This window comes from Erithacus rubecula, assembly GCF_903797595.1.
Source record: "Erithacus rubecula genome assembly, chromosome: 8".
Classification (NCBI taxonomy): Eukaryota; Metazoa; Chordata; class Aves; order Passeriformes; family Muscicapidae; genus Erithacus; species Erithacus rubecula.
In genome coordinates, this window is record NC_136659.1 from 16,886,160 (window position 1) to 16,914,095 (window position 27,936).

General features: G+C 39.9%; 1 protein-coding gene across 2 annotated transcripts in view; it reads left to right on the forward strand.

Moving 5' to 3' along the window:
• Window positions 1–462: 462 nt before the first annotated feature.
• The window catches only part of SP3 (Sp3 transcription factor), a 32,814-nt gene continuing 5,340 nt past the window's right edge, over window positions 463–27,936 (forward strand). The window contains exons 1-6 of one of the 2 annotated variants that reach the window (XM_079310326.1): window positions 463–744; window positions 1,079–1,203; window positions 1,378–1,494; window positions 11,415–11,505; window positions 11,611–12,780; window positions 23,410–23,602. In XM_079310326.1, the coding sequence (XP_079166452.1) occupies window positions 738–744; window positions 1,079–1,203; window positions 1,378–1,494; window positions 11,415–11,505; window positions 11,611–12,780; window positions 23,410–23,602 (1,703 nt within the window). In that variant the 5' untranslated portion in view covers window positions 463–737. Of the gene's footprint in view, window positions 745–1,078; window positions 1,204–1,377; window positions 1,495–11,414; window positions 12,781–23,409; window positions 23,603–27,936 lie in introns of both variants that reach the window. The other variant, XM_079310325.1, reaches the window with a different exon arrangement.

Sequence of the window (27,936 nt, forward strand, 5' to 3'; positions counted from 1 at the left end):
CGCGGCGCTGTCCCTCGGCCGGGCCGAGTGCTGCTCGGCCGCCGCCAGCCGTGAGTGACAGCCCCGGCGGGCAGACTTCGAAAGATCGCAGCCCTGGCCCGGCGCCCCCCGGGCACAACAGCGGCGGGGGCGCGGGGGGGGGGGCGGCGGAGGGACAGCGCCACCGCCGCGCAGCTGTGTCTGTGCGCTGACCCCTGCGGGCGGCGCGGCCCGCGGTGCCCGGGGAGCGCGGCGGCTGGGCCGCCTCCCGGGCCGGCGGATGCCGGGCCGGCGCGGGCCGCGGGCTCCCGGCGGGTGCCGCTCATTGTTCCCCGCACTAGCCCAGGCAAACAGGAAGCCGCCCCGGCATGGGGCGCCCCCCCCGCCCCCGGCGGGTGACTGGCAGCCCGGGCGGCCCGTGCGCGCGGCGGCGGCGGCGCGGCGCAGCCAATGAAAGCGCGCGCGCGCGGGCGTGGGCGGGAGTTCCGGGCTGGCAGGCGGGCGGGCGGGCGGCGGTGTCGGCCGGGCCCCCTCTCCCGCGGTAAGCCCCACCTTTCGGCTTTCCCGCACCGTCAATCAAAATAGGAAAAAAAACCCGGAGTAGGCTCGGGCCGCCGCCGCCGCTTCAGCCCGCCGTGAGCACAATAAGCATGTCCCCGGCGGCAGCCGCCTAGCCCCAGCCAGCAGGGCCTGTGTGCGAGCCAGCCAGCCTGCCTGCCTGCCTCCCGCCCAGCCAGCCGGCCGCTCGCACTCACACCATGACCGGTACGTACGCACCGACCGAGCCGCCCCGGGGGCTCCCCGCTCCTGCTCCGGCCCTGCGCGTCCCCGCTCCGGCCCCCGAGCGTCCGTGTGCGAGCGAGGCGAGAGCGGCACTGAGAGCAGCAGCAGGAGGAGCAGGGGGAGGAGGGAGAAGAGGGGCAGGGGCAGCAGCACGGGGAGGAGGAGGAGGAGGAGGAGGAGGGCTCCGTGCGGGAGGGCGGGGGGAGCGCTGGGGTTAGGGGGGGGGAGAGGGAGGGAGGAAGGGAGGGAGGGAGAGGGAGGGGGGTGATCGCTCCCGTCAGTGACTCTCCCCTCCCCCTCCCCGCTGTGCCCGCAGCTCCCGAGAAGCCCGTGAAACAAGAGGAAATGGCTGCCTTAGACGTGGACAGCAGCAGCCACAGCGAATATCTCCAGCACGGCAACGGCGCCGCCTCGGCCTCCGCCGGGGCGGCCGCCCCCCAGGTGAGCGCAGGCCCGGCTGGGCCCCTTCCCCCCCTCCCCCGAGTGACACGTTGTGAGCGGGTGCGGAGCCGGTGCCGCCGCCGCTTCCTGTGTGCGCGTCTGCGAGGAGCCCGGCCGCTGTCCCGCACTAACCGCCACCCCCCTTCTCTCCCTGAACCCGCCCATTGTGGGTAGGACGCGCAGCCGTCACCGCTCGCTCTGCTGGCGGCCACCTGCAGCAAGATCGGCCCGCCGTCGCCGGAGGAGGATGAGGCCGCCGCCGCCGCCGCTGCCTCTCACTCTGCCGGAGCGGTGAGTGCCCGCCCCGCCGCTCTCGCACGGCCTGCCGGGGGGAGAGACAGCACAGCCAGCCCGCCCGCCCGGGGGGAGGGACGGGACACACGGCACTGCCCGCCCGGGGGGAGGGACGATAGCAGGGCCGACCTGCCAGGAGAGGGGTCCCCGGGCTCCCCTGCCTCTCCAGGAGGAGCCGGGCTCCCGGGAGGAGGAGGGAGCCAAGCTCCCCCCTCCCCCGCCATTGGGAGCGGCGCCTTCATTTACTTTCAAAAACGGGGGGAGGCGGGAAGCCTCGCTCCCCCGGCCCTGGCACCGGAACGGCTCGCTCGGAACCCGGAGAGGCTGGGAGGCATCTCACCTCCACCTGAGCGCGGCCCCGGTAGCCTCGGCCGGCTGTGGGCCCGGAGCCGCGCGGCCAGGCTGCAGCACAAAATGAAGGCTGGCTGTGGGGAAGGATGTACTGAAGTAAAATGGCTGTTTAGAAGCGAACGCGGTGGTGGAAAGCTGCTTCCTGTATCGCGCTGTTTTTCTGGGGAGAGTTATCATGCGGTTCCTCGCAGCGTTTTCTGTCCTTATCTCTTATGCGCCGTCGCCTCTGAAAGGAGCCCTGATGACCTCGGGACCTTGTGTGATGAGATGGATCTTGCAGGCTAGAAACGTATTCTTGCTGAAGCTAGTTTAACAATCCCCATAACAAAAGCCTAATGAAAACTCATGTTCCTTAATTGGTCTAGCTGAATCTCGTGTTGATATATGCTCATAAAATTCAAAGAGATTATGCATTTCTAAATAATTGATAGCTAAAAATGTTGGTATCTTAAAAGAGAGTTCTAAAATATCTTCTAAAATGACATGTAATTTTTTGGCCTTAGCCCTTGGAAAATTGCACATGCTATCTCTAATTTTTTATTTTTTTGTTACAAAAATATCTTCAGTGTTAGCTAAGAAAAAAATGTGTTTTTCTTCTTTTAAAGCAAGTCTTGTTTTTTAAATTTGCTGTACAACAGCCTTTGTTACTAACAAAATCTTGTTAGGATTTTGCGAATAGGGAGGAAAACTGCAAAGCATTGTTCTAGTGGATGAAGTGGCTTTGGCAAGCTTTTAACAAATAGCAAATGTTAGTGATAAAGTTTCTAAATACTTGCTAAAGTTTAAAATAGTTTTCATCTGTACATTACAGCTTGCTTTGCATAAAGGGAAGCTGGAAAAAATTAGCTGTCTGAGGTCATATAGCAGGTTGTCGACTAATGACAGAGCTTGAAAATATATTAAGATTCTGACCCCTTTAAAGCATCCTTTCTACCAAGCCTATTTATTTGCTTGAGCAGTGTGTTCTTAAAAATCTTTTTATATGTTGTAAAGTGCCTAATACCTCTAAGATCTGTTTTGTTATACTGGATGCATATAGTGCTGAAGAGTGTAAACATAAATGATGCTTAAATGATTACTTGCTTTCCACCTCTAAGGTCATTCTTGTTGTACAGCTGGAATTGTGCATCTTGGGGGTGGATTGATTGATTAGGATGAGCTGTGGGTCTGACAGGATACTAGAATGCAGGTTCCTAGCAGTTCAAAATGGGCAAAGCAGTTTTGGTGTGTACTTCTTTACTTCTAATTAATTAATAGGTTGTTGTGTTAATGTGTAAGCAGCTTTTCAGGGGAAAGCAAATGCAATTCAAGAGAAGCCAAAATCTTAGTTAAAAGCTAAGTGAATATAAGCTCACTTACTACTTTCCATACATGCAGATAGGCCCTTCCTACATATCTTCTGTGAGTTAGGTTATAGAATTCTGATAATTTTTACACTCCCACAACATAACTCTTGAATGATTCAGAATATTTTGGGTGGAAACTAAATAAAAATTGAAGGAGATACCTTACAGTAGCTGAACTAGACACTGGAATTAATTAAGATGACCTTAATAAAGAGAGGGAAGAGACTAAGGGCCCTAAAACACATTCCTTGTGAAATACAGAAGAGCAAAAGAGATTTTGTGCAATAAAGATTCTTCTTTTTTTCTGATCCCTTGCGTTTATTATATTGGAGGGTGAAAGAAGGAGGAAGAAGCTAAAAAGGCTTAAATTGTAGATATCTCATATGTCATTTCATGAAAAATGGTATCTATATGCACAGACAGACATAATTGTCTTCCTGCAGTTTGTGATGTTCATCCGTTTCCCAGGAGTAAAGCTCAATCACAGACCTGTGCATGGGTGATGGTCCCTAATGGAACAGTGGGAGGGCAGCTCTTTCCTGTTACAGTCTGCACCTGGACTGCAGTTCTGACTGCTGAACATCTGGTAGAACTCTTAATCCACACAAATGGGTAGTAGAAGTCAAACTAGGTGTTTCCTCTTAGAAGTGCTTGAAGAGCTCAGGTGTAAAGGGGTAGCAATGCTGTTGTTTCAGGGTTGTTCTGTTTCTGTTTTACTGACATTTGCTTGGTAGAAACTGGCAGGGCTGGAGCCAGCATGCTGGGCCAGCATTCTGCTTTCCTGGCTGAAATGGTACACTGCAGCTGCTCCCCAAGAGACCAGCAGGATGATTTAAAAGCACAGCAGAACTCCCATAGGAACGCAGGGAATATTGCATGGCTGGGATCTGGGGGAGAGCTGGAGCAAATGTGATTGTGTTTGTAACGATCCAGTTGGCCCTGCTTTGAGCCCAGGGGTTGGACCAAGTGACCTTCAGAGCTCCTTTCCAGCTGAAATTATCTGTGATTCTGTATTGGTATCCAGGCTTACTATTAGAATGGACATTGCTGTTACACCACTGAAAAGATTAGTGAGGAAGTAAAAGGACTGATGAAAATGGCAGCTGCTTGTAAGAAAAAGCAAATGAAGAAGGCAATTGGCAGAACTAAACTCAACCCTCTTCTCCTTTCCATGGTTTCAGTGACCTGGCAGGCTGTCTTTAGACAGCAAGGTTTTCAGCTTGGCCGATGATTGTGTGGGAGCTGTATTTCCTTTTGGCTGAGAGGCACTAGCAGGCATTGCTGCTGATCTTGTCTTTGTGCATTGATGAAGATTGCAGTCTTTCAGCTTTGACACTGTGATTTACTCTGCCTGATTATCAACCAGTACCAGTATATGTTGTCTCATGGTGTTTGATATTAACATAAATGGTCTTAGGTTTGTGGCTTGCTTACCTGAGAATCTTTTCTTTGGTTGCCATACTGCTACATCCATGGTTGGTTCAAACACTTCCCATGGGAACTTTGCCTTGAATATTGCTGCCTGCTGGTTTGTGTGAGAGCCTTGTTGGAATGGTGTGTGCTACTGCCTGACCTAGAGTGATGGTAAAGTTGTGCATAAGGGAGGAAACAGAAGAGCAGACAGATTTAGGTCAAACAGAGCCTAGATGGTCAGCTGTATGGTTGTAGCATGATCAGATAATTGTTTAAGAAGCTACAAAGATGAGATGATAACCAGTTGTTCATGTTCTCTTCATTGTAATGCAAAGCTAAAGGTTGTCTTGGAACTCTGATAAGGGCCATTTTCTGGTTGTGCTGGGTGGGACTGGATGGGTGAGGATACTGCAAGGCTGAAGGGTGGTTGCCTGGGAGGTCTGGAAGGAGAGTGAATTGGGAAGAGTGGCAGGCTGGCTGAGAAATAGGGTGGCTCTGACAGCCACCAAAGAATGGGAGCTGTTAGAGGTCACTGCCCCAGTTGAGGTGTGTGGAAGTGGGCTGCACTGTCCTGCTACTCTTCAGAAAAATGATTGTGAAGAATGATTTATATGCTTTATTTGTGTTGCTGCTTGCCAACAAGATGTATAAAACATTGGACAGGTTAATAATTAGCATATGTGGGGAAGATGAGTATCATTTCTCTATTGTAGGCAAAGCATTTCGTGTATCTTTTACAAGTAAAGGTTGGAGTGCTTTAAGACTTTGGCATATTTTGAGTTTTAGAATTGAGTATCAGTGCTTCTCAGAACATAATGAAAGTCTGGAATTCTGGTTGGTTTATGCCTCAGAAGATTAACCATTTTGAGATGCACCTAGTTTAAACCCTGTTTAGGGGGAAATAGGAATAGTGCTGACAAGATGGAGAAAGAGGAAGGCATTTTAAATTTCCTGTTTTCCACTAAGCAAAAATATGCATGAGTGCCATGTGGCAGAATTAACCATACTACTTGGTTTTCTGGCCTGTATGATCATTTTGAGGAAGTTCAGAATTATTCTGGTGCCCATTTTTGCTTTTGTGGGTGATAAGATAGCTTCTTGATGCTAAGTTTCTGGATGTGAACAGATGAACCAGAATATGTTCAGCCACTATAGAAATGTCTGCCTGGAATTGTCTTGCTTCTCTCTGTTCTCTACTTTTGCAAAACAAAAAAGTTAACTAGAATGTAATGGCTAACAGTATATTTGTCCTGCTGCTGTCCTGAAGCTCATTTTTTAAAATGTTCTTTGGTTTTTATATTCCAATTACTTCTTTCTAATGCTGGATCAGAACCAAATGTTGAAGTTCTTTTAGAAGTAGGTGCTTTAGGGATGTTCTTAAAAAAATTGTTTTATTTCTCTTAATAGTTTTGGAGAAAGTAAGAAAATGTATGATTTAAGACATTTCCACATTTAAAAACAGCATAGACAAAAAAGTTCTCTAATATTAAACATTAGTAAGGAGTCTAAGATTTTATAGAAAGTTGAGGCTGGTAAGGATGTCTGGAGAATGTCTGGTCTGCCCCTCCTTGCTCAAAGTAGTTAGAGTCAGTGAGGCAGTTGTTCAGTGCTGTGTCCAGTGGGTTTGAATATCTTCAAGGATAGAAACCCTACCATCTCTCTGGGCAGTGTGTTCCAGTGTTTGATAACCCTTATGATATAAAAAGAAGGGGATTTTTCTTCTGTTATGGGGGACAGAGTCAAAAGCCTGACTAATGCAATGATAAACAATATGCTTGCCTATCTCCATTTACCAAGCTAGTCTTCTCATTATAGGGCATTGTGAGGTTAGTTATTTCAGCATTATTTCCCCTTCCTAAGTGTAGGCTGGCTACTTCTGATCACTACATTTTTTCCCCTTCAAGGTTATTTGAAGGTTAATTTTTTCAAGGTTCTTTTTAAGGTTATTTGCTCCATTGCCTTCCCAAAGATCAAGTTGAGGCTGACTGATCCCAGGTTCTCTTTCTTGTTCTCTTGATTACTTGGTAGACCCTACAGCAGCTGAGTTGAAAGAAGGAAGAAAACAAACAATTTCACAGAATGCTGTGAAGCTACATGCAGTTTGGCATGTAGTTATATTGAGATTCATACATACTTAGATTTAATAATTAATTAACAGAAGAAGTTACCTGTAATCTAGTTAAAAATGTCGCCTTGTTGCCATGTCTCATTTCTTAGTGCTTCAGCTTCCTTGTTTCTACTAAGATCAGGGATATTGCATTGTCTCAGTTTGGACAAGTTCTGAACTTCTGCTGATGGATAACAAACTGTTGAACCTTTGGCTCCAGTTGTCAAGCAAAACGATGTAGATACTCTTTAATTGAGACATAGTTAGATATATTTCACCAGATTGGAGTCTCTTTAAAATTAAAATTTGAAACAGATAATTTTTTTTTCCCTGAAATGCTCTTTGTTTTTCCAAACATTTTATTTGTGCAAAAGTGTTTCTCTAAATTGAGTGACTTCATTGGCAGAGGGCTCAAACATGCATCAGAATTAATTTGCCTTAACAAACAGCTTTGTGTCCGCTGAACCACAGTGACTGATGTTTGAACGTGTTTTTAACCTATGGCAAATACAAGATAGAATGTGTTAGCTCATACTTTAATGAAAGAGTTGAAGCAAGTGCATTTTATCTTGTATTTGTAATGACCTAAGAATGCACAGATAGTTTACTGTAGCTTGCTAAACACATGGTATTATTAAACCCATGCATTAGTACCCTAACTCTTTCATGAAACAACAATTTGGATGAGGCAGTGTCCAATCTTCTTCATTAGGTGTGTGATTTTTTGAATGTTTAGGAGCTCATGACTCATTATCTGTCCACCTCTGGTTGTTTGGCTGGTGCTTTTGCTGCAGGATTAAATGGGTCAAAAGTGACTTTCTGAAAAGTGCAGTAAAATGCACAGATAAATGTTTGGTAGTCTTTAGTGCTAACATACTGATGGCTAATGACATGTGCCCACTTGACATGTTGAGATGCAGGTGTCTACAACAGATACCAGTTCTTACAGGGGTGTTTCTCTGCTTTTGTCCTCTCCATTTTACTTTGGTGAAGCATATTTTGTTTTTTTATAAAGTTCTAGCATTCAGTATAGTTTAGATCACTTCTGAAAAGTATTTGATCTTCTGTCTTTCTCTTATCTCCTTCCACATTTGACTTATTGTTGCTGTAATTTTATCTAAATATATTGAACAAGACAATTACTGGATTTTTATTTATCATGGCTCATGATTCTTCAGGGATGAGACTTTTCTCTCAGAGACATCTCTTTATTTTACCCACTGGAAACTATACAAGGCCTGTTAAAGAATCAAAAGACAGGCTGAACAGTAGTTGATGCTTTCACTCTTTGTTGGTACTTGACCTTTCTTCAGGTGGACATGTCATTTGATTTTAATTCATCCTATCCCTTGTGTCAGCTACTCTCTTTGCTCTGTTCCTGTTTCTTTTTCTTATTTCCTGATGCTGCTTCCAGAGAATTCCACTTCCTGTTCTCTCCTCCTTGGCTGAGTAGTGCTGAACTTTCCTCAGATCTTTGTCTCTTCCTCTTGAAACAGTCTTTGGATTGAAACAATCCAGCCTTCTCTTCAAGGAACAGCTGCCAAGTAACTGCTGCCTGCCTATCAGTTGATAAGGGAACTGTTACTTTATCTCTAGCCTCTAAGCAATTTTCATGGATAGCTGAGACAGCAAGCAAACCAGTGTATTTTGAATGTAAAGCTCAGTAAGTGACTGGGCTGCAGATGCTGCTGCTCATAAACCAGTGGTAGAACTTTTGAGTTACTACAAAAGTGCTTAATTGCCTGAGGACATAAAGAAAGATTATTACTCTTTAGTTAGTAGGAAAAGAAGTCCAAGAAATATCTTGTCTCAAGAGACTTTGTGAAAGAGCATAACAGTCAGTCTTGTTATGACAGGCTAATGATGACCATTTGAGATTAGAGCTCATCCTCAAATACTCTTTACCATACTTTTTTTTCATGCTTTAGTGCTAGTAATTTTAGCTGCCAGATAGCTTCTTGAAAGCCTCACCCTCTTTTTGCTCCTCCCTCCACATGATTCAGCTGGTGGTGTCTGATATAGCCAGCTGTAAGGGCAATATGAATTATGTTGTATGTGTAGCATAGCTTCATATCCTCATGCATGGCTGCCCTGAACTTCTCCATTGACTGACAAGTGCATGTAGAGTGGCTCTGTTGTGCTAAAATCATTACAGAGCAGGATTTGAGGAACATTTCACTAGATCATGACAATGTGGGATATGTGCCCAGCATGAAAATACCAATATGGAAATGAACACATGTTTTGGGAGAAGAATAAAGTAGGTCATTTCCATATCACAAAGGAGACAGGTTGCCTTTGAAGTATTTCTGTGGAGGATATTACATGTGAGTAGACACAGACATGTTACTGTGTATTGGATCAGTCCAGTTTAACCTGAGCTTTCAACATTTGCTTGTATACAGTTTTCAATCAGTGAGAAGTTATATCAGACTTGTAATGGTTTATATTACTTTTCCTTTCTCTTTTGTTCTAAAAGCTAGCAGCTCCTGATACATTTATTTTATAATGACACACTTTAAACATATAACAGTCATATTTTTGGTTTTGGTATTTTCTGGTTGATGTTTATGTATAACATCTATGGGTCTTTTGATATTTTATGAAACCTTCAGTTAATAGGTATTTATATGCTGGTGAATTGAGTCATGCACTTTCTTAGCAGTGTTTCAGCAACTGGTATCTATGTGTAAACAATATTAAACACAAGTGTATGGAGCTAATGTGGTAGCAGAAGAAAATAGAATTTACTGCCTTCTTCTAGGTAAGATATGTGATATGGCATATTATGTGTTCTTTCTTCTAGTATAAGTTATGACCTTGAAGACTAAAAAATTTAAATACGTTTTTTGAATGAAAGGTTGATCAGTATAAGAGGAAAAGAAAATAATAGAAGAGAATTATTATTCTCCTTTTTCTGTTTCTTTTCCTTGAAGTATTAAGGCCATAAAATTAGTTTTGGTCTGGTGACACTGAATCTATTTACTAATATACTACCTGAAAAATTATGAATGATGCTTATGAACCACAGAATATTTTGAGCTGGAAAGGATCTCCAAGGATCACTGAATCCAACTCTTAATAAGAGTCACTGGTCTGTGAGGGCTGAAGAAGGCTAGCATTCTTTTGGGTTTTGCACAATAATTATTTTTACAGTTCTTGAGAAGAATTTAGGACCATGATGTGTGTTTCCTTATTGAAAATGAAGCTTGGTAAGCACAGTAAAACTTCTAATAAGTGTTCAGACTTAAATACAGTAGTTTTCTTTACGTGTAAACATTGTTTTGTTATGGACTAGAATAGGATTAGAGTGTAAAACTAGCAGTCCCATCTAATGCTATGGACTAAATTCATTCAGATGCATACTGCAGGATTCTTTCAGACTGGCTAGGTCTCAGTGCTATGTTAGGAAAGAATTAGATGTGTGCTGTATTTTGCATGGCCTGGTTTTGTTCTAAAGGAAGTTAGAATGCAGCATCAGAAAAAAGTTGTGATAGGTTCTAGTAACTTCTGTACCAGGAGTGATCACAGGATGAATGCAGAAAGACAAACCAGAGCTTTTCTTTCTGTGTCCTCTGGACTCTGCCAGAGAGAGTAGGTTTGTTTCACAGACCTGAACTGGTGGTAAGACAAGTTAGTTAAGTGTTGCTAATATGAAGTTATTCCATTGGTTTACTGTAGTAGCATGAAACAGATAAGGAGAAACTTTACTTCATATTTTTTAGACAGTTGGTTACTTACAATACCAAGCTGGTTGACTATGCAGATCTGTGCTAAGCACTGCAGGATGTTAAATCTAATTCTTAAAATACTCTGTTCTTGAAAGGCTTGCTTTGGTAAAGAAAGGTAAGTGCAATTTACCTTTTCTTTACTGAATAAAAAACAAATGCATAATAGGTTCTTTAAGCATCTGGGATCTTTTCTGAGACACTGATCTTTTCTATTGTTCCAACTTAAATGAAGATAGATTTTTTTTGTTGTTGTTGTTTCCCCTCCTAACTGGTGCATGTGACTAATCCAAACATGATTTCTGTGTGGAAGTTCTTAGTCTAGAAGTCTTCCTTAGCAAAGCTAACTCTACAAGCTTATAAATACTAGAGATTTGTGTTGTGTAACAAACTGAGGTTGTCCTACCTTTCCAACTGTGGTGACATCACTTGTTAATCTTCTCTGTTAGTGCTGGGTATCACAATATGCCCAAATAAAACAGAGTTGAAAGGCAGTGGAGCTCCAGGAGATACAAGCAACACTGGCTTCAGGGATTCCTCCACTTCTGTGCAATAGGTGCCTAGCTGGGCAGGAGTGTTTGAGTCCCAGGGTAGGTTGGTGATGAAACTCCAGCAGCTCCTGCCAGCTCCCTCCTCCCCACAACCAGGGGTTTGGATTACCCAGCAGGCTGGCCACCAGAATAACCCTGCTGTTGGTCACCTGACATAGCCATGACATAGGAGCTGCACTTGACATGTTTGGGAGCAGCGTGCAGCTCATGAGCCACGGACTGGCTACCCTGACTTAGCTGTTAGATCGCTTATAAAATCTGTGTTTCGTTGTTCTGATCCAATTGCTGATGGTCATATGAGCTGTACTGCACGTTTTCCAGTAGTGTATCACTATCTAGTGTAGAATTGCATGACTGGTCTAACACATAGTCTGTACGACATTTGTTTTAATTTTTTGTTTTGTTTTTTCTTTTTATCCAGACAGGGGATTTGGCTTCTGTGCAATTAGCCGGAGCTCCAAACAGATGGGAGGTCTTGTCTGCAGCTCCTACCACTATAAAGGATGAAGCTGGTAATATAGTACAGATTCCAGGTGCTGCCACAGTAACTTCAAGTGGGCAGTATGTCCTTCCTATTCAGAGTTTGCAAAATCAACAAATCTTTTCTGTTGCACCAGGATCAGATTCGTCGAATGGTACAGTGTCTAACGTACAGTACCAGGTAATACCCCAGATCCAGACTGCGGATGGTCAGCAGGTTCAACTTGGCTTTGCAGCCTCTTCTGATAATAGCAGTATCAATCAAGAAACTGGTCAAATTCAGATCATTCCTGGCTCGAATCAAACCATCATTGCCTCTGGAACATCTTCAGCTAATATTCAGAATATCTTATCTGGTCAGTCTGGTCAAGTCCAGGTTCAGGGAGTTGCCATTGGTGGTTCGTCTTACCCTGGCCAAGCACAAGTGGTTGCTAACGTCCCTCTTGGACTGCCAGGAAATATTACTTTTGTACCCATTAATAGTGTTGATCTAGATTCTCTGGGACTTGGCAGTGGTTCTCAAACCATGACAGCAGGCATTAATGCAGATGGGCACTTGATAAATACTGGGCAGGCCATGGATAGTTCAGATACTTCTGAAAGGACTGGTGAGCAAGTTTCTCCTGAAATTACAGAAACTGCCACTGATAATGACTTATTTGTGCCAACGTCATCTTCATCACAATTGCCCGTTACCATAGACAGTTCAAGTATATTGGAACAAAATGCAAATGATTTGACCACCACTAGTGGTCAAGTTCATGGTTCTGATCTTCAGGGAAATTACATCCAGACCTCAGTCTCTGATGACACACAGGCTCAGAATATTCAGGTCTCCACAGCACAGCCAATTGTACAACACATACAGCTACAGGAGTCGCAGCAGCCAACCAGTCAAGCCCAGATTGTACAAGGTATTGCGCAACAGACAATCCATGGTGTTCAAGCAAGTCAAAGTATATCTCAACAGGCTCTTCAAAATCTTCAACTGCAGCTGAATCCTGGAACTTTCTTAATTCAGGCACAAACAGTGACCCCTTCTGGGCAGATAACCTGGCAGACATTTCAAGTGCAAGGAGTTCAAAACTTGCAGAACTTGCAAATTCAGAATGCACCTGGTCAACAAATAACTCTGACCCCTGTGCAGACTCTCACCCTTGGTCAAGTTGCAGCCGGTGGTGCGTTGACATCAACTCCAGTTAGTCTAAGCACTGCTCAATTGCCAAATCTACAGACGGTCACAGTAAACTCCATAGATTCTGCTGGTATTCAGCTGCATCAAGGAGAAAATGCTGGAAGTCCTGCAGGTATTTATTTTATTCTTTTTACAAAAGGTTGTTTTTTATTACTGCGTGTTGTTGGTTTAAATGGTGATAATCAGAACATCATCTTGCTGCTGAAACCTAAAAAACACAGTGGATTAAACATGGTGATGATAGATTTGATTTGAAACTGCTGTTCCATTAGAAACTGTAATTGTAGAACATAGTCCTACCTCACTCCTTTTAATATGAGCTCATGTAACTCTCAAGTAGTCATATTAGTTAACAGCACTTCAGTGTTTGTGCTTAAACGTCTTACTCTGGTGAAGATCTGTATACTTAATTGAAAAAGGAGAAATCTGACTATCAGCTGCCACTCTTCTAAGGCATCAGTATCATTAACATACCCATTCTGCCTAGTCCTGAATAGATGAATTTTCTATAGAAAATCCAAATATTTATGTTTATGTAATTTTTTTCCCTTAAAAATTTCAGACTCCCTGAGGTGGTTATTTGTCTGCTCTTTTGTTAATTTCCTACTGATTTACTTTCAGTATTAGTATGATCTAGGAAAAACACATAAGTAGCAGTGAAACAAGCATGCAAATATCAAAATGGAGGCTGTGCTTTAGATTATGTCTGAATTTTCAGTACTGCTTGCTTACATTATGTTTTAAAGTACAATTATTAATTATAAGTATCACCATGTTTTATCTCGGTGGAGAAGAAATACTATTTTCTTAAAACAGGTGTTTCCTAATGTGAGAAAAAATAAACATGCCTGTTTCTTTTTGGTAAATTTGATACAGTGCATTCCAAATTTCAGGGCATAACTACCTAAATAAAAAGAATAAGAGATGATTGTGATTCAGGAGATTTTGCTATACCAGAAGCCATCTAAACACATTATTGGGTTGTGCCTCAGGCTAGTTATGAGGGGCAGAGTGAGCAGTAGAGGTCATTTGGGAGAGAACTGTTGCACAAAGTAGCTTGGGAACCACTGTTTTACTATAATCATGTGATCCAGCCCTCTGGCTCATCAAGATACTGGACCATAATTATTTAAGTAAAACATGCATGGTTTGTATTGTATGTCTATTTAAGCTTGTGAGAAGAATGCAAAGGTAAGTGAAACATGCCTGGAAGACCTGCTGGGTTTTGTTTCAGAAGGTTGCTGATTATAATACCTATATAGTTACTGATACTGCTGTATTCTATGTCAAGAACCTTGCTTTCCCATTTGAAATCTAAAATTTTATTGAAAAATAATATGCTGGGATGTTTTTTAGTTAATTTTGTTTTGGGATTGACTTCTGTATTATGAACTTACCATCAAGTATAGTTATTTAGATCTAGATAAGCCTACTCTTCATTGGCTTGTAGGCAATAGCAAAGGGATGCTCTGCTCACAGCATTTGCTCTTCTGTCTGATCTGGATTTTCACATTTTCTGTTTTCTGTGACCAGAAAGTCTTGGTTTGTCCCCATCACACATTGTTACCTATGAGGGTACAGACATCAGGAACAAAAAGTGCATATTCTGCGTGTTAATGCAGCTAAACTCAGATGTCAGAGTCTAAGTCTCTGAAAAAGAGCCCTTTACTACTTGTTATTAGCTCTCTGGCTAATACAAGGAGCATTATTTCTGAGATTTATATTTGGTTTAGGATCATGTAATGGTGTTGCTTGTGGAGTGGTGTAGCAAAAACTTGAGAAGAAGGATAGAAAGGAAAAGCAGAAAGAAAGCAAAAAGCCCCAAACCAGCTAGGCACATGAGAAAAAAGTTGAGTGATCTGTGCTGTGTATCATTTTATCTATTGATCATTCTCAAGAGTGTTTGAATGGTGGTTTTTAATAAAATGCAAGGGAGTTCCATTCTTCTATAAGGAATTTCTAGCAAAAAGCTGTATCAAATAGTATCTCTATATTAAGCACTGGCAGAGAGATACCTTTCTCACCTGTGTTTTGGCTTCAGTCTTCTGGTCTTGAGTGGAAATTAAACCTGAGAAAGCTCTCTAGTAGTGTACTTCTTTTGTTGGCAGTTTGTTATAAAATACTGCATTGTGTATAACAAAATGAGCTATTACATGCACAGTTCACATTACTCTTTAGTGACTTGCATGGTTGAGAAAGGGTTTTTTTTTTTTTTAATTTTTTAATTAGTATGTTTATATAGATTTCTTCTTCAAACATTTAAACAACATAGTGTTTATTTTGGAGAACTATCAGAAACTGAAATGTACCAACTTGACCTTCATGTTTCTGATCCTGTAAGTTTTGTCAGCTTGGAAGAATTTTTAAGTTACTGGATTTTCCTCCTGCCCCCAAGCCATTGTCACTCTGAAGGAAGCTTAATGGTGTTAATCAAATTGTAATTGTAATAGAGTCTCAGCTAATTCATTAGTGTACTGAATCAGTTTGGGATTGATTATTTCCTGGAAAAAACACCTGCAATTTTACCAGGTCTTATATATAGGTAGCTTAACTTTTTATAGGATACTAGATTTTTTTAAAAAATATACTTCCTTTGACCATTGCAGTAGCACCTAGAGACACTAGCAAATGTGCTGAAATAAAGTAGTGGCTTGAGAATGGACTTTGCTGCTTATCAGCTCAGACACACTCAGCTGGAAGATTCATTTATTTAAATAGAAAAAACCCCTGCCCTACAAACAGTTTTCCAGGTTGGTCTACAGCTGGAATCAAGTCAAAGGGATTCCTTTCAAGAGTTGACTGAAGTGTCACTCCAAAAGTGAGGTCTTCATTTCTAGATCTTTCTTCCCAGCTCCTCTTCTGCAGGAGTGTGCACAGCTACTTAAGGACTCATCTGCCTGCTGCCATTGCCCTTAGAGTCAGGCCAGTTGCTAATTTATACCACTTGATAGTGAGTGGGAATGGTTGGCTGTTTGTGGTGGCAACTTCATTCCGTTCCTACTGGAATAATTTAGCTACTCTAAATTTGACATAAAAATTGACAATTTTCAAGGTAAATAGTTGCCCAAGTGACAATTTATCTTTCATCTACTGGTATCTTGTGAGGCTTTGGTCTAATACCTGTTTCCTAAAACAGTTTAAATGCTGAAACAAACAAAATTAATTTTACTTGCTGGGACAGTTGTTTCAATGTTTTAGTGCTTCTGATGAAGTAGTGCAGAATGTGACTTGAAGCATAGCTTCCTTCTGGCATCTAAAACCTTTAAAAAGTTTTGGCTGGTTTTCAGTGCTGCAGAACTTAGTTTTCTTCTCTTTAAGTTTTGGTTTTTAACCTTAATAATTTTTAATTTCAATTATGCAGTTTTTCCTTCTAAGGCATTCTTTATAACAAGACTTTGAGACAAGGCCATAGTATCATTATGAAACAGAATCTGATTTAAAAAATAAAAAAGTGTTATTAAATGCATGGAGTAAACTGAAGCGATGATGTTAAGTATTTTCATCTGACAATATCTGCCTACAGCTATCCAATTTTCACTTGAGGCATTTAGTTTGCATGTTATAAAATCAAAACTGTTAAAAACAATTCTCCCCACTGTTTTTTAATATGAAAATTAAATTGGAAACTGACAAATTTAAGTTAGGGCAGGAATTAGAGCTATTTATGTACCAATCTTGTGTAAATAGTTTGCTGTCAGCATGCTTAAATTACATTCCTCATTTTAGCATCATGTTCAAAGGAAATTAATAAATTGTGGAAGAATTAGATGATCATGTTTGTATGTGTTTCACAGTCCTACTTATAACAGCACAATAGTAAATTATCTCACATAAAGTTTGCAGAACTTCAGTTAGTCTGGTTTATTTTTTAGTGCATTATCTATTGTTGTGGAATAGAATGGCATCTTTTTCTTCAAATTCTTGAAAATACTGAATTGTCACATCCTTCCTCTGCATTAGTACTTCATGGGCTTTTCTGCTCTTTGTTCCAAAACAGCTCATTAATGAATTTTGTTACAGCTGGTGGTGGTGTGGTGAAGTTTGTTGTGTGTGTGTTACTCCTAAGTAAATATATGTTGTGTATGCTGGGTGTCTGGGGATGCAGTATAGATTCTCAGAGTTAAGGAGGTTAGCTTGAGTTACCTTAGTCTCAGATATCCTCAGGATGTTCACAAAAGAATATATTACCCAGTTTCAGGTACGCATTCCTTTTGCATTTTTCATATGCTCTTTTTACAAGATACTCCTGACACAAAATGAAAACTCTTATGCACCTGTGGGGATGTGTGACAAGTATCCATGGAGTGAAACAGGGAAGGGATTTATTTCCAGTACTGCTACAACTTAAGGAAGCAGCTGGAAACTTGTCTTCTGTCTTTTTGCAGTCTCAGCACTTTAGGGCCATTGTTTCAGGTTCTGTGCAGTTTTCTTGTCTTTTGTATCTCCTGGCAGGATCACATACTTTGGTTCTGGTCTCTGAGATCAGAAGCAAACTTGTCAGTGCATCTGGCTCATAGAAAGTACCTGAAGTTTCTACTAAGGCCATTGAGAGTCTTTTTATAATGCCAGGAATACTCACCAGGATGTAGTTGTGATTGCCCCCTTGAAGATCAGGCTGGGTTGTAGGTGGGCTGTGTTTTACTGCTTGAGAAGACTCATATTTTTTCAAAAGGCAGTAATTTCAAGAGAAAAAGGAGATAAAAATACACATTGTCAATGACATCGTCATAATTTATCAGAGAAATGATAGTTCTGAACCTGCATCTAAAATTCAAGCCAGTATTTAATTCATGTATTCCAAGTATGTTTTGTACTTCATTTAATCAAAGTGTTTTCCTGTATCCTAGTAAGACACTTGCTGTGCAGAACTCTCAAGTATATTATATCAACGATGTCATCACTGATTTAAATAAAAAAATTAGTTTTTAATCTAATTGTTCACATAATCACATTTTGAGTGCACTAATTCTGTCCCTACTTCTTTGAGTCTTTGTTTACTCTTTTTCAGTATTATCACAGTATTAGCTTTTCTCTAACCTGCTGGAGCATTCACATGGCCAAAGACTCACAGCATTAGAACTGCAGAGAGCTCTTCAGTCTTCTCTTTAAAAGTATCAAATGAAAATTATCCTAATATGTTGATTTATTAAGTGTTTACTTCAGTAGCTGTTTTTACATTTTCCTGACTTGCTATCAGTGGGAAGCTTTTCATTGTCGTCTAGTAATAGGACAATTATATGGCTTTTACCTAAATACAGGAACAGAAACACTTACAGAACAGTTCTGTCTTCCTGAATTACTGCTGGCAATTCTGTTATTTGAGCCTAGTAGCTGTCTGATATCCTTCCATGTACAAGTGCTTAGCCCTGCTGGTCAGAGGCTCTGTGTCCTCTTGCTTTCCTTACATACCTTGGGAGTTTGTGGCTTCTTCAGTGTTAAGCATCATCAACTCTCCTTTCCCCAGTTTAGTTAGACCTTCTTAGATTTTCAACTGTGAGAAGAACAGCAAAAATAAGTGCATGCTGGAGCAGGCATTACTGTCTTCAAGAATCCAGAATCTTGAATCTGCAGACAGCACATCTCAGGGGAGTACAGTTATTGTGGAGCAAGTTCCTTGGTGCCTAGTGTGTTCTTTATGGTAGCACTGGCTAAAATACTTTCATGATTTAAATACTTAAGTATTTGCTTTAGAATAATAAATAAATAAACATTTGCATTTCTTGCTAGGAAACAAATCAGAAACTTAAAATCTGATTTAGAGCTGTTGAATCTAGATGACAGTCTTTCTTCTGAGTTGAGGTTTACCAGTATTTCAAGATGATGCTTTGCAGTGTACCTTATGTAACCTTATAATTTATTGTGTAATAAAAATATCTAAATTCACACTTAAGATTTGGGGGCAAATCAGAGTAAAAATCATTAATTCTGTTGAGTTTCCTGTCTGAAAGACTTGAACAGCTGGTCAACTTATTAGAGGAAGTTTAATTTAGATAGTTCAGTTTGAATGGGAAAGAACAAGAACAGTGTCTTAAGAAATTTAATGTCTTTATTAAAAACTTCCTCATATCTAGAGATTAAGGCAAGATGAGTCAAGATTCTAAGGGATTGTGGGTTGAACTGTAGATTAAACAGAGGACAACAGAAGATGGAAAGGAAGTAGAAATTAACATCTCTTTTCTTGGGAAAGGTAGGAAGGGAAGCCTCTATTTGGAAAATAAATAATTAGAAATAATTGAAGTGTGATTCTGTGAGGAAATAGGTGGGAAGGTATGTGTAGTGCTCCTGCAAATCTGTTTTCAGTTCAAAGACCAAATTTCTGCTTCTCAGATCAGGAACTTGTAAAGCTTGGCTGAGTAAAAGGGCAAGGTGGCTTTCAGCATCTTGACAAAGCAGCCAAACTAGAAGCTCGTGTTTTGGAGACTTATGATGTAGTACTGAGTGTGCCTTTGTGACATTCTGCATATATTAAAAAAATTCTGCATCCTCTTCCCTTCTCAGTTTACCCCTGTTTCTGGGGCTCTTGGGCAAACTAATAACTTTGTCTGTAGATGAAGAAAATAACATGTTCCTAAGTCCTGGTTGAAACCAGGTGAAGCATAACTGATGCATTCATCAGATACATGGAGAAGTAGGTAAATGATTTGGGTATATCCATGGACAACAGTATTTGTCTCCACACTAGATTGTAGCTGACATAGTCAAGAATAGTTTAAACTGCATTTCCATCTGCATTGTTTCATCCTGTCAATTTAGTTACTCTTCTCTGAAACACTTTAAACAAATCTCTTACTTACTGCTTTTATTTGCCAAAACCACTCAATCTTGTTCCATATTGTAGTCAGTTCTGGGCTTTTTGTGACTATAAAATGCTGCCTTTGGAACAAAACTATTCACCAAGATCCCAATTTCTATCTTGGAAAAGCTGAATCTAAATCAAATCTAGCCCACTAGACAGGAAGCAGAACTTGAACACAATATATGTTATTCAGAATCTGTGGGCAGTTTGAAACAATATCTTTGTTTAAAATTCCCCTTCATACTTACCTAGAACTAAGTCTTGAACTTTAAAAGCAAAGGCATATAGAAATTTGAAAACATGGAAATAAAAGAGTAGTGAAGAAATTTTTTTTTTAATTCAGCCTGTGTTTAATTGGTAGAAGAAAAACGTTGCCTCAAATTTTCTAGTGTTGCATCAGCTTGTCAGGACTTCAGGGATTATATAAATTCTTTTAGGCCTCTATTTTTTTTTTTTTTTCAGAGTTTACGTAAATTCTCTCAGTTGAGGCTGAATTAGAATGGAGCATGTCTAGAAGAACACTAGGGAGAAATGTAGTCTCTGATATCTGTATGAATTTTCATGATCTCAAATTCCATTGCATTAGAGAACACTTAATCTGTAGCTCTTGCCCATGGTTTTCTCTTTCAGTGTCTTCATGAGTGACACCCCTTCTCCTTCCAAAAACACTGGTGGAATTTTAACCTTATCTCTTGAAATAATGTAAAAACCTACTTGGAGGGCAACAGACTCATTGGTTCTGAGGACCTCAGTTAAGGCAATCACATTCACTATGGGTTTTGATGCAATCTGCTCTCTACTATGCTACATCCTGGAGAGGCTACATAAACACTTTAACTATGGATATTTTAATTGTGTTTTGTTTAAAGTGTAGTCTACATAAATAAGTATTAAAAAGTCCTGTAAACTGCCAGTCTGTTGTACCTTTCTGTATGCCAGATGTAGAAGATATTGCTTTAGTTACTCATCAGAATGACTAGCTACACTTTCTGCCTTACCAAGATAACCAGAAAGCACAGCACTAAATTAAAAACATGGTACTACTTTGTCTTCTTTTCAGTTTTGCCTTTTTTAGAATAATTCTATATAATAATTGAATGCACATTATTGTCTTCTCTAGTATTCTCAACTGTTAGGAATTTCTTGTCTGTCCTGTTTTTTTTTTTTTTCCCAAATAAATTTCCCAGTTATGGATCTATCATTACAAAACTATTATACGTCTCTGTGCTGCTGCAGTAATGGTGGTGATTGGGAGAAACTGGGAATAGAGAGATACTATTGAAAAAGTGGGAGGTACTCATGATAGAAATTCGTTAAGTGGAACAGACATTGCCTAGAAGCTATCATGGATACTGGCATGCAGTAACAGACTTTTTGGACATGCTTCTGCTCTTACGTGTATCTCTATTATTAGAGTGTGACTTTGGGAGGTCAGTGTAATAGGAGGAATCATGTTTGACTTCAGTAGTGGAGTTGGGTCTTGGGATCACAGATCCATTCCCTAATTTGTTCCATTCATCTTTGCATATCTCTTTTGAAGTGTATGTATGCAGTCTTAACTGGATTCAGCTACTGACTTTGCAGGCACACTATGTGCCACTGTCTAATGTTAGTGAGATCACACTGAAAGTGTGTTATTTTATTAACAGTACTTTAATTCTTATTTTAAATAAAACCAGAATTTATACAGTATACATTTTGTGCTACATTTGATTGGTAAAAGAATTTTGAGTATAGTGTGTAGCACTTAGTCCTAAAGAACTAGTTGGAGACTTGCATTGGCCTGTGCTGGCAGCCTTGTTGCCTTGCTATATTTCAATTCCTACTATGTGCCCTTTTGTGCAAGAGTGAATCAGGCTTTTGCTTTTTTCTAAAGTTGCTCTAAGTGAATGTATTAGTAGTATGTATAGTTAGTAGTTATTTGAAAGATAATTCTATAAACTTTATTGTATAGTGGTTTAATGTTTACTTATATAAAATTAATTTTATATGTAACATACAGATAATAAAGTTCTTTTTTATCTGAGTCTCAGAAAATAGCTTAATTTGATAGGAAAAAGTTTGGTGGCTCATGCAGAAAACCAGAAGTCACCACAAGTTTTCTAGCTATGAAAGATATTTATTATGGTGCTGTGTGAATTTGTGAACTTGTGATGGTAACAGTAAAGCTCAATATGCAGGTGACTTTGGGCAAGCTTATCACAGTAGTACCATGTGTGTAAAAAAAACCAGCAGATGTGAGCATGCTTGCTCTTGGGTTCCCAGAGCTCAGAGCTTGTCATGTTCATGCAAACTTAATTTCTAACACTGACTTTTGCAGTCAAACCAGATAAACAGTCTAGATTTCCCCGGTTTTGACCTGGAATTCTCTTCCCAGTGCAGGGATTTCCTAGAGAATTCAACTGTAGTTATATCAGTGATGTAGGATACAGGACAGTCCTACATATGGTCATATGTCTGCAAAAGAAAAGCAGACTGTGGTGGTGTGGATGACTGGGCTGAGAATTTATTAGCATCAGGGAAATTTTTGTGTAGCAGTATCCTTTGTCTCTAAACAGATGAATGCTGGAGATGATTTTGAAGGTAGACCAGGTAACTTACTCTTTACATGTTTTATCATTGGTTTCTTTCCTGATCTCTACTGGGACAGGATGCTCTTTATCATATGACCCAATACAGTTTTTCTTATGTTTTATCAGGCAATCTGTGCAGCTTTGTCTTCATTACAAAGATATGATGTCTGATGAACCGACTCCCAGAAAGAACTTAGAGTGACCACAGTGCTCTGTTAAGGTTTCAATGTTTAAGGATAAAAGTCTACATGATAATTGAGTTTGTTTTGCTGAAAAAGCAGTCTCTTGAATGTGTCTAGAAAGATAGATATTAGTTTGAAGCTTCAAAAAATAAATGAATAAGTAAATAAACCTACCTAAATTATGTTTGTTTTCTTATTAGTTTGTGCTAGTGGCTAATCATTTTCACAGAAAAAATGCAAAGCAAACTACTCTGATGAACCAAAGAAGGGGCTGGGGTTCAGCTTTCTAAAAAGATACATACAATTTTTTTTTTTTAATCCAGTCTTTAAGTCCACTGGGAATACGGAATAGTGTTTGAGGGGAAGATGTTCCTATTAAAATGTAAATTTATTAAGACAGTTGTTGTTATGACACTAATTAATTCTTGGATTAGACTGAATGAATGCTCTCTGGGGAGAGGGTACACATACTTGCAAATGTCCATTCTATAAGGAATAATTAGGAGGTCTTTTTGCATCCAAGAATCTGCTAAGACCCATTTTGACTACTGGTATATCAAAATATTGAAGTGGTTCATGTGTTGCTTATCTCTGCCTAATGCTGAATAACATTGTTCCCTAAATGTTTTCTGTGTATTGTGCAGAAGACATGAATTTCAAGTGGAAAAGGGAAATGGAACAAAAACATTAATTTGTTTTCTTGAGATATCTCGATCTTTCTCAGGTGAAAACTTTTTATTAGATTTATTTCTTATATTACTTTATATATCCCTCTGCATACTAAAATCTTCTGAAGACCATTGAGGAAGGTTGACGTTACCACATGTGACACTAATTCAGAAATGCTGTGGAAACAAAAATGGCTGCTCAGATTCATTTGAAACATGTGTTTACATTTTCTTCAAGCTCTGTCCAACCTCTTGTTCCTCAATTTTTCTCAAATTTCTCCTGGTGACAGCATTCCACACCCAGAACAGTTACAGCTTATCTTCAGCTTTGAAATGTATAGTAAGATAAACTTTTTAAATAAAGGTAACAAGGGCACAGAAGCAATGTCAGAATCCACTTAAGGATGTTGACTTTTGACTGACATAGTGCACTCAAGAGTAAAAAGATTTGATCATTATGGCTTCCTTTCTGGCTATTTAATGGGCTACTTATGTATGATCTGTGTTTGTTCTTTTTCTCAGATATTAGAATTAAAGAAGAGGATCCTGATCCAGAGGAGTGGCAGCTCAGTGGTGATTCTACACTGAATGCTAATGATCTAACACATTTGAGAGTACAGGTTGTGGATGAGGAAGGGGACCAACCACATCAGGAGGGAAAGAGACTGCGACGAGTAGCATGTACATGTCCCAACTGCAAAGAAGGTGGTGGAAGGTATGTAAAGTTCTGTGTCATATCCCACATATAATGGTGAAAAATTAATAATGGGCAAGAAAAAAATGACCTTTTGTTAACAGCAAGTTGTCTGCAGTGAGAGGAAACTGGCTTTTGCAAAGGAGTTTATGCAATAAACGACTACCACTTTCATTTTGGGGTTTGCAGATTAAAAAGCAGATTATTTCATTCTGTCTGAGTTACTCCTTTGAGAAGTGGAAAAAATGTGGAGTTAGATGTCACTTAGTACAAGTGAGGGGGATAGAACATTGCCCTAAAAATATGAAAATGAAATATTTTGGAATATGCACATCTGTGATTGGCTTCCTATCATATGTCAAGAACTTGATTAAATCGTGTGTTCCTGCATTTCCTCAGTGATTAAAGCAATTAAACTGTGGGAAAAATGCTTAGAGTGTTACAGAAATACAGTTTTCCTTGTTTTCTTTTTCATTGGTTTCCTAGGAGAAACAAGGTTTGTATAATCTAATGAGGTTTGTATAATAATTCTAAGTAACAAATTTTGAACTGTTTTCAGTCATAGTGAGATTTCACTAACAAAGAGGTACTAAATTCATTAAACTTCAGTACTGCATTGGAACCTATGCTTATTGTGCATCTCATTAAATTATTATAAATTTTTTATTCTGAAGATTTTATTCTACTTTTAAACACTTAATTTTAAATGTCTTGATTATGGATATGAAAGGGCAAAGGTAATAAGCTGCCTTTTACAAGTGTTTATGTTTGTGCTTGAGAGAATTGTGCAGGGGCTTCTTTCCAATACACTCAAATTTGTCCATTTGTTAATAGTTTCTTCGCTAAAATTGAAATCTTTATTTATTCAGGAGCTGTAGTGCAAATCAGTAAGATATCTTTAAGGAATCTATCAGTGTCCAGTGGCAGGAAGAGTTCTAATAGCACTGGCTGAGTTGCATCTCTTGTCAGTTCTTGCTGCATATTCTAGATACCTGCCTTGCAAGCACAGAGAGGTGATACCTAGGGCAGCCGTGCCGAGTAGTAGTAAGTGTTTTTTAAGAGGAAAAGACTGATACATCACCAGCAAAGCTAGTGATAATGGCTGCAGGTTATGCAGCATCTTCATCCTTCAGATTCCTCTTGTTAAATTTCTGTGTGTAGTTCACTGCAACATGGCACAGGCATTTCTAAGTTCTTGCTGAACTTTGGCTCTGCTATGAAAATCTGCCCAAAGTACACCCTGGGTTGAGATTTGTTTCATTTCAGGAGAAAACTCTGAAAATGTGATTTGCACTGTCTGTACTCTTAGGAAACAGAGATTCCAGGTGTTCGATCTTCCTTGTGCTCTATTCCAAACTATGGTGGCTTTAATTTAGAAATCTGTACTGCAAAATCCTCTTCTTCTGAGTGGAGTTGCTATAAAATGAAATTTTAAAGTTTCAGCCCAAGAGAGAATTTTTTTGAGAGATGGTTTGGGAAGTCTGGAGAAGGGTGTAGTCTGACTGAAAAATCAGATAGGTGATTTTTGGGAAAGAGTTGAGATAAGAGCTATGACAGAGTTTAGATAGATGAGTGAAATCCACTGTAAAGGAAGGCCTGGACACATCAAACATACAAAGTAACTAGGAAAAGTAGGACAAGAAGTCAGGATGTGAGAAGAATTGGAACTGGAAGAGAAACAGGATAATGAAGGAGACAATGGTGGGGAAACAGAAAAGAGTGAAAGTGCTTACAGTTGCTACAGCAACTTTCCCACCAGAATGTAGGACTCCTTTGGAGTTTAGGAGAAAGGAATAAGCCCACTTTAAAGAATATCTGAGCGTGATAATGTTCCATATCTGCTAGAGTTACCTGTTTATCCCTAGTGCTGGAATTCTGAGCTTTGATTTGTTTTTCAACTCTGGTGATGATTTGCAGAGTTTCAGATAGTAAGACATTTACTTTTGTAAATTCTTTCAGATAGCATTCATAATTCTTAAAATGACATTGAAGTTACAAAAGTTACAATTGGGCAAATGCTTAGTTAAGATATCCTTAGGGTATCTTAACTTTAGGGTATCTTAACTTAGGGCAACTTTAACTTAATTCCTTGTGTATATACATTCATCACTTGGTTTCTGATTATTTTTACTGCATACTGTTTTTTTCCTATGGCATTAGTGCCATTTGGTGGATGGGATAGCTGATAGACAGGGAATGATGAATCAGGGCTGTGTAATGACTGTCACCTGCTTCACTTATTGCAGAAATTGAGAGGTGTTTAGGGAATGAGACACAGGACTGCAGCAACAGGGCTCTGAATTTTGGAGGTGTAGTTCTATATACCCCACCTTTTCCACTGCAGAAGTACTGAGTTCATTCCTGTGAAGAAGTTGATTGAGCAGACTGTGAACATGTACAGTACTCTGAGAAAATTTGCTTCTACTACATTAACCATGACACCTCAAGCTGGTGGGTGTTTGACAGTTTTGGCCTAATCTCTTTCTACCTCATAGCAGGATGTACAAAGTGATTGTACTAGTTCAGGTTCACCGTACCAAAATGTTAGGATGATAAAGCCATTAATATTTCTGAATTGCTTAGGGACTGTGAGTGTTGTCAGTACCCATGATGAGCTAAAAAACCCTGGAGAAATGAATAAATTCTGTATAATAATTTAATGTAGTGCAGAAATAATATGTAACTAGTAAAACAAGAAAAATACTTCAAATCAGTATGAAAAAGCTGAATAGTGTTTCACTCAGTTAATACTATTACTCCAACGCTGTGAATGGAGAAGGGAAAGGACAATGGCTTCACATATGCAGACTTGATCATAATTTCATCTATTGTATGGCATTTGTTTTAGTATTTCTTGCATTTTCTGGGTTCAGAGGCGAGTTGAGAAGTTCTTTCTGGTTTTTGTTGTTGGCTTTTGGAATTGAACTACATTGCACTCTTCAGATTTGTACCAGTTTTGTGAAGTGGGCAGCCACTATTATCTTTGGCTTGGTGGGAGGGAAAGTAGGAAAGGAAGATGATGTATTAGATTTGTAAATTAACACCTTTTAGCCCCAAGCTTATGTAATAAATGGGGAATAAGCAAGCAGACAGAGAGACACATGCCTCAAAGGATGACTCTGTTTCCAAACAGAATGTATTAGGCTTCTAGTTAAGGTGTCTGAAGTTAAGTGGGAAGTTTAGTCTCCTCTCAGTTAGATATCCTCCTAACAGTTACATCTGAATTACACTGAGATGTAACTACTACTGTCTGATATATAGAGGAGCTGTGCTTCTGACTACCACTGCAGGTATGTAACTCTAAAAAACACATTCTTAAATTAATTAATAAGTGTGTGTTTTACCCTTGAAATGCTTAATGTTATTGCTGGAAATACTGCTGAATATAAAGTCCAGTTTCTCAGTGGATGAAGGTGTTTCCTGCTGCAACTGGCAGTCTGCCTGGTTATTGAGATACATAATTTTCAGTCTTTGTAAAGCTAAAATGTACTATGGAAATACTTAAATATTAATTGTTTTTAGGACTCCACTCAAGGAGTAGGCTGTAGCCATATACATCTACTCAGTGATGATGGCTGTTGGCCAATGCAACAAGAAAGGCCTCTTAGCATGATGTGTTAGGGCATAGTGCCAGACTGTCACAGCTGCAAAGTGTCCAGATAGAATCTGGCTTGTATCCTGTCAGTTTAGAGCACACATGAAGCAAACATGCAGATGCTCATGTGAAGTTGTATAGAATAAATACACTTAATTTCTAATTCACAGTAGTCTTGTGGGTTTCGTTCTATGGATCCTTAACTTCTCCCTCAGTTGAAACTTCAAACTCTGCTAAGGAATTGTCACCAGTTAGGTGAGGTGCTTAGAATCACATGTTCTATACCACCTATGCACAATAATGACCATGAGTTGAACCTTGGTTTCCTTCAGTCTACACTAAAGGTACAATGAAGTAATTTCAAATTATTGACTTAGGAATATTAACATTATTCTGAGGGAAGTTTGATGTGATTTCATCCAATTTTTGTACTATATCATGCCATTTGTACTAATTACTGTGGAAGGGAACTAGAGTATTTGGAGAAGGTGTTAGGATGAAGTCCTGATAGGATTATCCTGCTGCAGTAGGATCAAAAGCCTCCTGGACTCTGCTTCTGCTGCCATTGAATTTGTTCTGAAATCAAAACTTTTATTTGTCATGACAAAAGTGATGTTGGCAAGTACTTGGTACAAGTGATTTTTTTTATCTTCTGAGACAAAATGACAAATGAAGCACTATGAAGATTGCTCTATTTTGAGAATTTATAGCATAATTTTCTAGGAGTTAATGGGATGTTATCACCTTACTTTTCTGGACT